Source organism: Diprion similis, chromosome 12 (genome assembly GCF_021155765.1).
Source record: "Diprion similis isolate iyDipSimi1 chromosome 12, iyDipSimi1.1, whole genome shotgun sequence".
Classification (NCBI taxonomy): Eukaryota; Metazoa; Arthropoda; class Insecta; order Hymenoptera; family Diprionidae; genus Diprion; species Diprion similis.
Window position 1 is genome coordinate 16,498,025 of NC_060116.1, and position 15,218 is coordinate 16,513,242.

General features: G+C 48.1%; 1 protein-coding gene across 5 annotated transcripts in view; it reads right to left on the reverse strand.

Moving 5' to 3' along the window:
* Positions 1-15,218, reverse strand: part of LOC124413409 (nucleolysin TIAR) — a 264,474-nt gene that overhangs the window by 18,376 nt on the left and 230,880 nt on the right. For all 5 annotated transcript variants that reach the window (XM_046893957.1, XM_046893958.1, XM_046893961.1 and 2 more), the window contains 2 exons: positions 14,980-15,055; positions 9,246-9,348 (listed from right to left, as the gene is read on the reverse strand). In XM_046893957.1, the coding sequence (XP_046749913.1) occupies positions 9,246-9,348; positions 14,980-15,055 (179 nt within the window). The remainder of the gene's footprint in view (positions 1-9,245; positions 9,349-14,979; positions 15,056-15,218) is intronic.

A 15,218-nucleotide genomic window follows, 5' to 3' on the forward strand; every position in this document is an offset into this window, starting at 1 on the left:
CATCAAACATCCCGGGCGTGACTTAGGTGGCACGTAAAAAGATGGATTCTAAAATATCTCTCGGGGTGTCGGGCTGTGCCTGTGTCGCATAAATCTTTTCCGCCCCTCACGCGACCCTGGATAAGGGCTGCTTCATTCCCAGTCCGAAATTCTTTCACGCGTGGTTCGAGTTCCCGGTTCCAGGTTCCCGGGGCTATGAAGACTGGAAAGAGAGGCAAAATACCGAGGAAAAATTTCACTCGATGAAACCCTAAGCGCGATTCTCTATATGGTACACACCATGTAGGTATTGTTAGGGCAGAGGATCCCTCTCTCTCTCTTTCTCTCTTCAACCCTCTGCACTCCCTGCAGCAAAGATTTGTGGTCTTGACATAAATTGGGGCGCATATTCACCCTTCCAGTTTCCTAATAGATTGGCGCCCTCAATAAAGGGATTGCCGTCGATTGCTGCCGGATACCGTTTCCTCTCTGCGATTCTGTGTTGTGTTCGCATTTCCACGTGCAGTCTACACGCGCCTGATTTCATATATATATATATATATATATATATATATATATATATATATATATATCAAGACACATAAGCCGTCTTCATAACCGTCAAAGAGACCGTGACAGGGTTATTCATATTTGGAAGACGTTGATATTCTATAGTCTACACAAACGTTTCCGTTCCAAAATATTTCCTCTAATATTGCTGAGGTTATACCCGCCTGCCAGGGTGAAATTTTTGAATAAATTATTACCGAAACATTCACCTTCTTGGTGAATAATATCCGAAGCGTTATATTCTTAACCTTATATTATATAAACATCAGTATAACCGTCCATAGGACGATCGAGTATGCGGGAAAAGAATAAAACTATAAAAAGCGCGTGCAATTTTTATCACCATCCTTTTTCTCCCGACGCGACGGGGAAAATAAACAGAGGGTGGTCACGCGTGTCGCCATTCTCCTTTCCTTTCCACACCCGCCCCTTTGCGAACGGACTGATCGCCGCGGCTGGGGGTTGGAGACGATGTCTAAAAAGCCCTCGCGACGGAGAACAACGTTCGGCACTCGATGGTGAATGGGGCGCCCCGCCGTAAGCCTACCGTCGAAGTCGAGGGGCGGCGGGGGTGGAGGGGTCAGGAGGCGTCGGCTCTATGGATTTATACCGTCGATTCTCGGCCGGGCTTTTCTCCCCAGCTTCCGAATGCTCCTCGTCGCGGGTGGCTGCACCCCGTGTCCAGCGAAGGCACCCCCTGGCTACGCGGCTGAGTGGCTCGGGCGCCTTTTAACCGACTAGCGACTGCATGGTAAAGATATTCGATGGAAAGAGAGAGGTGAGAGAAGGCAGGCAAGGATCAATTCCGAGGGAGGAACGGAACGGCGCGGCGGCGAAGGGTTGGACGCCCCTGGGAACCACGTGCCGTGTGCCGGGCTAATTATTCCGAGTCTCACGGAGTGGTGTCATGCCTGCAATAACGCCGACGATGGAGGGATATTAACGACGGAAGCTAGTCGGCCCTTCGTAACGTACTTGGAACAAACGAGCCGCCTGGTACCAACTACGCAAAAACACGAAACTCGTAAAAGTATTGCCGGTTCCGACTCCGTCTCTTCCTCATTCTCATCCCCATCCCCTTTGACCTCGGTAAAGAGCGTCGCAACGAAGTCCTTTTCGCCAGCTCGTCCTCTTGACCGAGTTACTCTTCATCCCGAGGGAAACGTTCAATGTTTACGAATGTCGCTCGAAGCCTGTGCGTGCAGGGATGTTGAGAGTTCGCGGAGTCGAGCCACCCTCCCATTTTCCACCGCTGTTGTCGTCGCTGTTTTAACTACGACTGTTGTTTTTCTGCTTTATTTTTCCTCCGGCCTCCCGTTGCTCGTATTACAGAAATAGCCGGACGATTATCGCCGCTTCGCGTTAAACCGAGAGCCGCCAAACTGCAAGTCTCAAAAAAAGTCGTGCCGGGGGTTGTGATGAGAGCTAACGAATTAGGCCGGAATTAGATTTCCGGAATTCGGTCCGATCGAGTTAGCCTCCGACGTCAGCGAGCTGGGGGTGCACGTCTGTCCACCCCCGCCTCCGACTTCACCCCCGCTCCAACCCCCGGTGTCGAAAACTTTACCGATTACGTCTCCCGCTCCACGTGTGTGCGCTCAACATGCGCACACCGATGGAAAATTGAACGCGAATAAACAATACACTTCTCGCACACTCTCCTCTGATGATGACGACAAGCTCGCGACCGAACGAGTTCCTAAGTTAGAGTTCCTCGCTAGCTGCGAGCATCGAGAGGAACTAGAAGCGAGAGCGGAATAAAGGGTGGTAGCTAGAGAGAGGGTGGGAAGAAGGGAGGAAGGGAAGAAGACTTGGCACCGAGTAGGAGGTCGGGTCGTCGCTTTCCGTTGCGTAAGACCCTGAATTTAATATAATTTGCCTAATTTCATTGCGGGACGGGGACCGCGTTAGGCCCAAAGCCGGTTCCTCCGTAATGATTGCGCGTTACGCACTTCCACCCTAAGCTTTGGACAACTTTTCACCGGGAGGCGGTACCCTGGCCAGGCGACGACGCGAACAATGATCGCGGTATAGCCGTAATTATCACGAAGCGGGTGCCGAGTCTTTCTCACTCTCGCTCTTACTCTCGCTCTCACTCTCACTATCACTCGGCACCGCGCTGACGATGAGAGGAAACGAAGAGCACCCGCGTGTATCTGCAAGATGCAGAGTCTGGCTTACGGAGTATCCATAACCCGAATGTACCCGCCGATTTACGTTGCTATTCCAGAGGCACCGTCGCTGCGGCGACGGAGTTAATTATCCCGGAACGACGCACCGGCGTCGAACCACCCCCTCCAATCCACCCTCGCTTCGTCAATTTGGCAGAAAACCAGCGAGACAGCTGAGATATCGAATAGTATGAATAAGAAGTAACAATTTCGATGTAGGAAGTAATGGAGAGAAACTTTGTACGTAATACCTACCTATATTATGTTTTCTATATGCACAAGTGGAATGCAACTCGGGGATGGAAGTGGAAAGCCTGAATGAGGGGAAAAGTTTATCGAGGTTTCAGGATGAACGGGATCAAAATCGTGGCAAAGTTGTTTCAAGAATTTCACAACCCATTAGATTTAAACCCATAAAACTTCTCCGTACCTTAGATGAGTACAACTTGGAATCAGACATACGTAAAACTGAATTCTTCCGAAATGTCTCGACAAATTTTTTATCATCCCCTGATAATAACGGATCACTGCGATCCAGTGGCGTGACTTTTCCATGGACACTGTGCAACGATCTTGGATCTATTCTCGCGTGTGAAGGATATCTATGGTATATATATCGCGAAGTACCGGCGGTTCCGTAGCGACGTGGAAGGGGAAGAAGGAAGCGGGAATAATTACAGGCGTAGAACTTGTCCGCGGGAAATGAGGGAATTACATAATTCACGCGTGCATATGTGTACGTATGTACGAGCACACATACCTTGGGACGTAGGTATAACAGAGCCGGAGCTTTTTACAAAGGTATAGCTTACGGGCTTCGAAGCTCTTGCCGTCGTGACTGACAGTAATACCTACCCGCACCTACCTGCGGGGTCGTAAGCGCGCTTATCGCCCGATAAAAAGTTTCGCGAATGTTCAAATTTAGCCCCGGATAAGGCGGATGAAGGCCTCGGGGCAACCGGCGCGGCGCTGCCGCCCGGGTTAGGAATTATGTTATATTCTTGAAGAAACCACGATATAAATCCACGCCTACAGGGACCCGGTTTTATTTCATCGCCTGCTTCGTTCGTTTTCAGTTTCATTCCACGCTCTACTGCAATAGAAGCAAGAATCGCGCAGGAGGAGAGGAGGAGAAAAGCAAAATCCCAAATTTTCCAACTTATCGATAATAATCTGAAATTTGGCGGAAAATAAAGGGAAAACAAAGTTTCCAAATCAAACGCACACACACATGCACAGCCAGAATTTCGTCTATCCGTTTCCCGAACAGCCCAATAAGGTTTTTTACGTAATAGGTGTCTCGGTCCTCGAAATTACGACGAGACACGGTGTGTTTCCGGCGTTATTTTATCATTCCGAGTAACTGTTTACCGATGTTTCAACCCCCTTGAAGTCACACGCGTTTTGGGGCTGACGCTGGTTCCTGGGGTTATTTTCGCGAAGGTAGTAAAGATACTGAAAGCCGATTGTTGATCTTTAATCTTGCAGGAAAGCTGCGATTCCACATCGATACACTCGTGGGTATTATACAAAAGAATTTCAGGATCAGGTAAGCCAGCGATCGCCTCTTTTCTTCAAAGATTGCTTCCGGCAGAACGAAGATCGACTTTTCGCGAATCGCGAAATCGAGGACCATCGACACGGGAACATATGCGATTGTTCCAAGCATCCATGGACCACGGTAATCGAATATGGCGTAGAATTGAAAGTATGCCGAGTAATTTGATCCAATGTCGCAGGATCGGCGGGATTTCTTTGAGGCAAGGCAAGAAATCTCTGTGCCGAAGGATTAATACGGCCGAGTAAGGGAGGTTCGCGAGTTCTAGATTCAAGATTAAACCGTCTCAATCAATCAGCCGTAATTACACGGGTGTCAGCGAGCCGTTTGATTCGGTGGCCGACAATCGATATGCCATGACCAGAACAGACTCGGGGTTTCCACGAGTCTCGACTCTAGTTTCGGATCTGAATGACAACTCAAACTCGAAACAATTTGCGTTGAAAAGTGCGAGGAAATTCGCTCAAATCAGCCACTCCCCAAGGCATCCTAGCAAAGCCATCGTTACCTATATATACCAAACCTGGCTCTACCCTGCTGGGGTTTACGGGGTGGTTAACAGCGCAAAGGACACGATGAGATGGCCAGTCAGCGATAAGGCGAATCTGACAAAGTGATGCAGACTGAAAGACGGCAGCCCGGCGATGTTGACGCACGTACGCGTCGAGAGGCGAAGGACGAAGGGTTGCCGACGGCTGGAGGTGACGTGTACCTGGAGGTAGTCGATAGTCCGTGAGGTGCGACGTCGCGACCCCCGACGTCGAAGAGAGAGATCGGTACCGACGACTGCATAATCTGCATGTGCGCCACGCGTGACGTGATACGCATTTACACAGGGGATTCTGACACGGCTCGACACTTACCCCGGTAAACACGAGCGTAACAAAGCCTGGTAATCGGCTATGTATACATCATTCAAGATAAGTCGAGTAGCTCTCGCCGCCGCTTTGTGCGTTCCGCTTGAGTTGCGCATCGACCGTCTCGCTGGCCTCGTCACGATTGCACACTTGCTCCGTAGTTACTATACACGCGATATAGACGCATCCGACCCAAACGCGCGAGGGTTGATCAGCTGCGCAAACATTCCGGTGTAAAAATATTTTCCAACGATTCGATCGGATAATTGTCCTTGGATTGAATGAAAAATGCGACTGCAATAGGATATATCCTGCAGTCCTTTGTCTTCGGGTGTTGGAGATTGCATAGAATAAAGAGTGGGGGTTGAAAAGGGGTAGCGGAACGGGAAAATCCGGACTATCCCCTTGTTCTAGACACACAAAATTTCTGCTGTACCATGCACCGAAGCGCGTGAATTCTGAAACAGAGAATGGTACTGTGTGACCGTGTACCCAAGGAATTGTTGCTGAATTTTAGCAACAAGTGCTACGTACATTTCACACTCGAACTTTGTTTCACCTTCCCGCTCCAATTTCTCTTCATCGTCATCGTCGCCCCTGCAAATGCTACGCGCTTTCTACCTTTGTGAAGGCGAAGGTGTTCGGATGCGGGGTGCGAATTATTTCAGGGGTGCGAAACCACCGACACAATGAACGGAGGCCACGCGTGTAAACGTAGGTGTGGAACCCTGCGAACGATCGACCAGCCAGCCACCTGCCGGCCAATTAGAATGGAAACCTAGCCGAAGCGGGTTGAAGTTGGAAATACGTGTGTATAACCAGGGTTGAAACTGTCCCCACAAACTGTGAAATATTACGGGGGATAATTGAGGGGTTATTTCCGCCATTCGCTAAGTGATTGTCGAGCTTTTTCAATACATGAATATATATGCATGATGTGTACCCTCGGTTTTCATTATTCCTTGCGTCACTCTAGCCTCCCTTTATCGTGATTATTTATATTTCACGTAGCCGAAGCTTAAACGACGAGGTCTGCGCTCTGCTTTCACCCCCTAAACAATGAGAAATAAATCATTTCCGTCGATCGTCTCGGCGCCTATCTCTTCGGCGATAACCGACACATTACTGTCGGTTAAAGGGGTGAATAGGACTCGGGTTCGGGGGGTCTCGGGGTTGAAGATCCCCGCGGCTTTCCTCGGTTCATTGTCATCGTGGTTGATCGATCCTGGGATCCGAGGGGGCCGGGAACCCCCGGGTAGCGTATGAAGAGGGTCGATGCGGGGGGGCCGGGTGATTCGGTTGAAAAATCGCGGGGCGAAGCCCGGCCGTATTTTGAAGTGGTGTAAAATATTAACCCGCGAGCCTTAAGAACCTCGGGGTGAATATGCCTCTAGTTTTTCGCCAGAGTTGCTATACTATACACAGAGGTACACATACGTGTACGTGGTATACCTAGACGGCGACCGCGGCAAGGTAAACTATTCTGAAATTCAAATCTGAAAAGGAAACGCTCGAGTAACGGGGGAATAATGCTCGGGTAACGCGGTGAAAAATGACGTACTGTGCACCGGTAACGGGGTTGAAAAAGAGAGAGAAAAAGGAGAGAAAGAGAGAGGCGACGACCTTGGCGGCCCCGCGTGGCGTCGCGCTGCAGGTGGGTGCAGGCCGCGAATCAATCTTCCGCGGCGAGTCGAGCTCGACGAGACGGGGGTGGCTTTGGTAAAAAGTTATCCTCGGGAGCGTCGCGTCGAATACTAATTAAAGACTGGTGGAATGAAATTAGTTAGTTGCGGGTGACGGGGGCAAAGCGAAGGGGAAGAGGAGGGGGAGAGCCGCTTATGATAATATAATAATACTTACTTAGCTCTGGGCGCTACCTCTAAGCTCATTATGCGTTTAGTTTGTAACTTGAATTGGATTCGTGCTTAACCCCCTTCCCCGCGTCCCACCCATGCTCTCCTCGCCTTCGTCTTCCTCAACTCACCCCGTGGAACCACCCTTCATTATATACCCTTCCGAAGACCCGGAGAAGACTGCGTCAAGAGGAACTAGTTTCGAAGTGACACCTCTTTAGATGAGTATTGCCACGTATATTCTCCTTAAACCGCGATAGACTGCGACCATCACGAAAGTGTAGGTGCTTTAAGTATTTCCAACGCACATCTAACATTCTCACTCTGTCTACTGCCTTGATGCGATTTTATTCCTCTTCAAAGATTACTAAATTTTTTTTTTTCTCTCGTCTGTATTATCATTAATGTTTTCCTGCGACCCTGAAAGTGGAGGCTGGAGATTTCGCAGAAGGTATTAGACGCGAGGTGTCAGACAGGGTTGAGGGGTGGCGGCGTAACGAGCCAGGAAAAGTCGAACTCATTGGGTACAAGTCCTAACTCCTTGACATGTCTTCATATTGCTGTGACACTACATGACGTGATGTGTGAATTGCGTGGTTTCCTAGTATAAGTTGTCAACATAAAGCCACTCTGATATATTGGAATGTACGAATTGGTCCGTCTACCCGTCTGTATTCCCAAATTGAGTAAAGTTTTGACGCCTGATGTCTGATGGATTTCAACGAAATATCGTAATCAGCCCAACGTTGACTCAGCGAATGAACGGGTGGCTGTAGATGGTTTTTTTCAGGGATACATCACGCTGACGCTTGGCTTCAACCGATGAAACTTCGTATCGACTTATCACCTTTAAGAGGGACACGTCACTGTAACTGCAGGGTGGTGTTTTTCTTGGCGCAACAAGAAATCTATCGTCACCGCAATTCTTATCAAAAGTATATTTAAGCGGTTTGTGCACCGATGAATTGGCTACGTTCTGAATGTAACAATCACTTGAAAATAATTAATAAATTATTTTCTTCGATTCAATCTCCTAGCATCGCAATTTTTGTTAAGAGATAAAAATTATCCACGACGTCCATAAATTTTCATTGTAACAAAAAAAAAAAAAACGTTTCCAAACATCAATTCTAACATGTTCTACGCTAAGCGACCTTTCTTTATATTTTACCCCTAATTTTTATTTGTTTTTGTTATGTAACTAATTGTGCTTTTCTAATAAAGCATCAACCGTAAATTATTTTCAACATTATACAGACGTAGACTAAGTTATCGATAAGCCTGGAGGTTTTACGACACGATTGGCTACTTAGGTTTGCTATTTGTCATTCTAGACATTGACTAGATCGACTCTCGAGGTCCTTCAAGAGTTCGCCTGGCGATGCAGGACTCGTGGGGACGTCGTTGTCATGAGAAAATAATTTTTAGTCACCCCCTGCAAGGAGGGGTTAACAAATTTTCACCAATTGCAGGCCTTACCACCCCCGTACGAGTCCTTTGCAAGAAAATGCGATAGCTTCAGAGATAGAAACAGTATCGAAAAGGTCGTCAATGTGACATAGCCTGCGCAGAATATCAAAAATGCAAGTCCGTTACGACGGCAATAAATATAGAAACTTACAAGTCCGTCACGTCGGCAATACGAAACAGTGTAACAGAACTTTACCTTTATAACGTCATAAAAATACATCCGAATATCCATACAAACATCATCTTTTACATTCATTGAACTACCTGTGTAAGAACGGTGCAGTTGGCGGCCAGGAAAGGGGAATTTCTAATCCAAACTAGACGTTCCGAACAATGACGTGTCCCTCGAGTATAAATCTTCTAAATGAAAGGAAATATTCCGCTTCTACTTTTAATAGCAAAACTTCGCTTAAACGGGCTTATTATGATATAAATATCTTTTTCTTACGAACTTAGAAACGTTGGAGTGAGCCAGTTTCGTGTTCCACAATATATAACGTCCAGTCAGTACTGAATCGCAACGAAGCTTAGAATATTGATCGTATAAGACTAACGCCAGTAACAAGTATTGTTTGAATAATGTAAAAAGAAAAAAAAAAAATGGACAACAAGATAAAAACCAAATTTTCAAAACTAAACAGGAACAAGGAAGAAAATCATACGGTGAATTATATTATACTAACGGGCAAACAGCCAAGACTTGAGGTGTTGCACATATAATAATACTCAAGGAGCATGGGAATCTGGGTGGTTGATTTAGACAATTGAATACGTTCGATAATCCTACCTTCAGACTTTGGCGCCGGTGGTTTGCGGGTCGCCCAGTTGGTGCGGATGCTGCGACTCCCAAGCCACTGACCGTTCATGGCACCAATGGCGCTCTCCGCCTCCTGAAAATGGTAGAAATGAAACAACTTTAGAGCATGGTAACCAAGCGAATGCTTAAACCAATAACAAAAGTAAGTAGCACGTTTCCATTCTCTCCTTTCCAAGACCCTGAGCTCTTGAGAGAGTCGCGAGTTGGTATGACTATGTGTGTATATATCTGAAATGAGATCGGATCACGGCGTCTTCGCAGCAAGAAACCGCTGGCTTCCACCACCGAGATATATATATTTAATCCCCAGGAAGCAGTCCTCGAACCGTTCTTCCGGCGTCTTCGAGGCGACGTAACGGTGCCCGAATCACCAAACGACCACCACCCATCGCACTAATCGTCGTGTACTGTGTTCCAGCGAGGCTCGCGGCCGATTTGCGGAATCGCAGACAAACGCCAGATTATCAGATCATCCCGGCAAGTTCGAGCGGAAGGAATTGCTCGCCGCGGTAGCGAGGCGGGCTCGATTTAAAGGGGCAATACGCGCCGAGGTGACAATATTTCCTTTCCGTTTTGGCCGCACTCCATGATAATCGTACAGTCAACAAGGAAAAAGGAGGAGGAGGAGAAAGACTGGATTCCAAAAGCCAATTTCCAATGTTTCAAACCCCACTCAAGGGAATTCAGATACAAGCTAATTGTTTCGTTAGTATGTTGGCAACAGCCACCAAGTTTCACAGCCTTGCTTATTTTCGATCGCGTTAAAGCGGTTGTGAAAATACAAGCATGATGAAAATTCCGCACCGCTAAACATCCACAAGATTAGCATTAAGACGTTCTAATCTGCAATTGGAACTTGAGTTACACGAACAGCGCATTTTCACTTCTGTTTTCAAACCTTGACGCGACCCTTAATGACAGTTTCAATTAATTTACACTCTTGTTTGATCTAAGAAAACGAGTTTTAATCTCGTTTCAAATTGGCGATGCAAACAGACTTGGTGATACAAAATAACAGACAGAATCAACCGTAGAACTCGAGTCCCTACTTCCAAAAATATACATCACCCGACAAGTACTCAGTCTTCGTCTTATTTCCCGGTCGAAATAAGTAGGTACCTTGACAGAATTGGGACTTCAAGGACCACGTGATCACTTGATCCGTCCTTAGGGCTGGACAGCTCCCGGGTATAGCTAGTGAGCTAATTTTTCCACGTGTCAACTGGCATGTGACCCCTCAAGGGTTGCTGATGCGCCCACGTGGTCGTTCCCCACGGAAAGGGAGGACCACCCTTTTCTCGGTCGGTCGCGCCGAGGTCCGTAAGAGGCAGGCGTACGTATGTATACGAAAAATATTCTCATTTCGCGAAGGAGCTGGGACAATATGGCCGTTGGCGGGGACGATCCAGAGGGCTCATAACACGGGGCATCAACTTAGGGGTGTTTGTGTAACAGCGGGCAATCCAATACCGCGGAACGAAGCCCATACAGTTTTCGGGACGTGGAGAAATATTCGGTGAATTTTTTCCCACCCCTGGACGATTATTCCTTTCTCTTCTTTTTCTCATCGAAAATGTTTACGCTATTTGAAAAAACGGCTGCTTCCTCGGGCCCCTCATCCCCCCCCCCCCCCCCCCTCCCCTTAGACACAGGTATACCACCTGCATGTATGGTGGATACGGGACTCTTCGTCCCGCGGGATAAAATTTTTCCAATTCAAATTTCCATCCCGACTTATGACTCTATATTTCTGCGGTTAGCCTAGATAGGATGGCCGAAAGCTGAGAAGTCGGGGGTGGGGAGCGGGAAAGGGGATGCGGGGGCCGCGGCACCGAGCCTCTTGAGTCGAATCGATATTCCGCTTCTACTTCTACTTGCACTTCTACGTCTGCTTACCACTTCTACTTCTACTTCCTACTTCCAGTTCCACTTCCATTTCCACTTCCACCTCGACGAGCCCTCGCCACGCTGTGCCGCCTGGGGGCAACGTGTATCCCCCCCCCCCCCATGTGTGGACGTGCCATGCATACACCTGTCTACATCGAACGAAAGCGCAGCTGTACTTCCACCCTCCATCCCGTTCTCCTCGAATGAAGCTCGCCTTCATCTCGGCCGCTAATTACCGCATTTCGATGCGAAAGATAAGGGTAGAAACCCCCCTCCCCCTATGTACCGAAATTTCCTGTCAACATTCGTCGCCGATTGGCGGGTCTGCGAGCTCACTCCACGTCGACTGCTGTAGTTCGCGATTGAACATAACGTAACCTGAGTTCTGAAGTTCATCTCTCTCTCTCTCTCTAATCGACTATGATGATGAAATCGACTAATGTTCTGTATGGTGTAAGATGTATGACAGACAGTGTGTGCGGTATGTGGCTGCCCCTTGTGAGTCGATGTATGCTTCTTGACGTATGATGTAATTGTATTTGTGCGAACTTTCGAAGGCGTGATTATTTTGATTATTTTATTTTATTTTATATAATCATGCGTTATTGTTTACGGCTCACCTTTGCTTGTATAATGTTTTCATATGATTTTTTTGCTGTCGAATATATGTCTATGGTTGCTAGGGGACATTGCTCCGCAATCAAATAAAAACGCATCTATCTATCTATCTATCTATCTCTTTCTTTCTCTCTTTCCCTATCCATTTCCAGCAAAAAAAAAAAAAAAGAAAATGACGTAATCCTACGAATGCAGGGAATCCCGTTCTCCTGAACGAGTAATTTCTCGTAATTCACTTGGTATATCTACAGAACTGGGACCGAGGAAGTGACTGAGCCAATTAGGCATACTTATATTCCGGGTAGTATATAGGTCTGTATATGTATAGGTAGTATACATGTACGTATACGTATATAGATCAGGGTGGAAAAGCTCGGGCGGATTTAAACCAGCGAAGGAGGGAGGGGGGAGAGGGGGTGAGCTTTTTGCCGAAGCTAGACGCGCGGGACGGGGTATAAAACTTTTTAGGAAATTTCTCCGGTCTGGGATTCGATTTAAAAAATTATAGAGGACGGGTGATTCCGCTAAACCGGGTTCCGTCGCTCGGGATCCCCTTTAAGATCGTTCGCGGATGTAGCGCGCGGCAAGGCCGATCCGTTATGGTGCGATCGATCCCGGGGCGACTGCCGACCTCCTGTCCCTGCCGACGAATCAAGTTTCATTTAAACCGAACCCTCCTGCAGCCCAGGCTCCGCATGCCTGGAAACTGTAAAACCTCGCCACGAAGGACTGCGAGCGGCGGATCCTCGCGCGAGGGTCGTAAGGAATTACTGGGTGGGTCCAGGCTCAGGGGTTGAACCTCGAACTGGAAGTTACGGCGAGCCGAATTCCGAGCCGACATTTTCCTCTTAAAATGTACCTGTAGGTAGGTACCTGAAATATCGGTGATCGAAAGAACCGAAGAAGCCTTTTGAAATTGATCATTCTCGAAGTGTCTCCTGGTACCTACGCGCACCTATGCCTATACCTATGCATTATAATTTCTAAAATCACGGGGGACCGCTGACGCGCTTTAAAGAATTCTTTTAAACTTGTAAGTTTGAATAGCTCCTCTGACCTAGAAACCACGATAAGTATAATAATTGTCCGAATGAAAGCACGTTCGCTTCAATATCTTCTTTCACCGTTCACGAGGGATTACCTCGTGCCGCCAGAAGAAGTATAAGAAGTAGAAGAAAAAAGGTAAAGGGGAAAAAAGAAACGCTTGCACATTAATGGGAACAGCAGGATCAGCCGTCTCCCCCGGGATCGTGCGGACGGAGGAGCGTTTGAGATGAGCTGGTTAACAATGAGCGGGTATCGGCGAAGCGGTTAAAGGAGCCGCAGGTATAACATGATCGCGGAAAGAGAGAGAGAGAGGGAGAGAAAGAGGAAGGATCCGACTCTGAACTGCACGTGAAGCACGTCCGCAGTTTCGCGATGTACTGAAGCTGAAAGAGCATCGTCGAAGAAGGCTCGCCGGCGTTTTCGTCGCTTGGGACGAAGAAGCGTCCAAGGAACGTTTGCTGCGACGCCGGCAGTCCTGCCGTTGTTGGTAATCCCGGGGCTGGTGCAGATGCCAGTGGGCCAGATCGATAGGGCATTAAAACGGACGAGACGAGACGGGACGAGACGAGACGAGACGAGACGTCTTCCACGGAGCGGTAATAGTATCCGCAGAGACCGCAGACTGGCGGTAGCCCCGCGGCGAGCCGACCCAGGGTGCAAACCTCGGGGGACGAAGCGGGGGAAGGGGTGGAAAACGGGTGAGAGACGCCGCCCACTCGCTCCGGGTGGCAGCTGTAGATCTGCGGTGATTTACGTCACGGATTTTTGGCCGCGAAATGGGAGAGCGAGAAGAAGCTCCAGAAGCAAGGGGACCGGGCTAATAAAACCTAAGAGATAATGCCATCTCGGAGAATGGCGTTGTAAAATATAAAGCCAAGTTTCGATTGGAAGCCCGGCGATCGGGACGGAGGACGAGCAGCTCCGTGGTAATACTTAATGGAGCAGGGAGGAAGGGAGCTTAACGCGCGACACTGTGCGGGGCCGAGACTCGCTCGCCTCCTGATATTACCCACAAAATGCACCCTGTCCCTAGTCGAAGATCGCGATGATAAAACGGCCATGTTAACGACACTGTGATAATAGTTGTATGATCGTGCCAGACGCGGTCTGCACCGTTGGTAGCCGCAACGGAAGATCAGCTTGTTATGGCCGCGGCTAGCCGTGATGAGTGCCCTTCTCGTACGTTAAGCCCAGCTTTCCCGGAAACTTCGGTCTGGACCAGTCGATGAATTCAGCCGGGAATCGGCTTAGTTATGATCGATGGAGAGTTGGCACTCGGTACCGAAGAATCCGATCGGTGTACTTTTGGAGCATGCGGCTGATTAATACAAACAGAGGCTGCTTTGGTAACGATTTACGAAACTTTGGCAGTATATTCAACAAATGTGAGCAACTTCTAATCGGTGAGGAATTTTAGGGATGCTTTGTTTACAAAAACTACATTGGCTTCTGGAAATTGTTTGGAATATTTATAGTTTCTTTCGAAATTGAACACGGATCGCGATAATATGATGCCGTGAGGATGTATAGAATGGGGCGGATCTGAAAGCTGATGAACAGTCCTCTCGAGCGTGGATACGGGAGTTGAAAATGTTCAAACAAGTCTAGTTGAACAGCCAACACTAGTCCTCGTTGAGTCTAGGATGTGAATAGGTACCCGGAGCTTTCAGGGGTGAAGTGTACTATGAAAATTCATGAGATCTTAACCCGGTAACAGAGCCAATAACGAGAAATTAACGGGCCTCCATTTGTACACAGGAAAAGCTTCGGTGTTTGAGGGAAATACGGAGCGGTATTCGGTTCGCCGATTCTTGTCTCGGATAACCGCGCGTCAGCTCGCGGCCAATTTAAGACGCGAGTCAAAGTGGGACGCACAGCTCCGAACAAGCCGGGATCCAACCGCTGTGTAACAATTACGCAGATGCGAAGGGAGACGCCGAAGTGAGAAGGGGATGAAGATAGCGAGCGGAGGAGAGAAGGAGAGATAGGAATTAGAGAGAGAAAGTGAGGAAGAGGAAGAGGAAGTGGAAGTGGGTGAAGGGAGGGGGGAATCGATTCGGGGTTCCACCCCCGGATCGACGTCAAATCGACTCCCCGACGTTTGATTTCTCAATCCCACCGCACCGCTTACTCAATTATTTACTTTACTCACCGCTTTTTTAACGAACGAGACGAATCCATATCCTTTCGACTTTAGCGTCTGGGGGTCCCTCACCACTCTGCAGTCTCTGTAACACAAATAAAAGTTCAACGATTATTAATCACTCGATCGATAATGTTCTCTCTTCTTACTTCTCTCTATTATCCTTACATTCCGTGTGATAAACGTAGTTGGAAAACGAACAGAGTCTCCTTGTCGTTCGCTCACCGACGCGACGACGACTCTCTCTT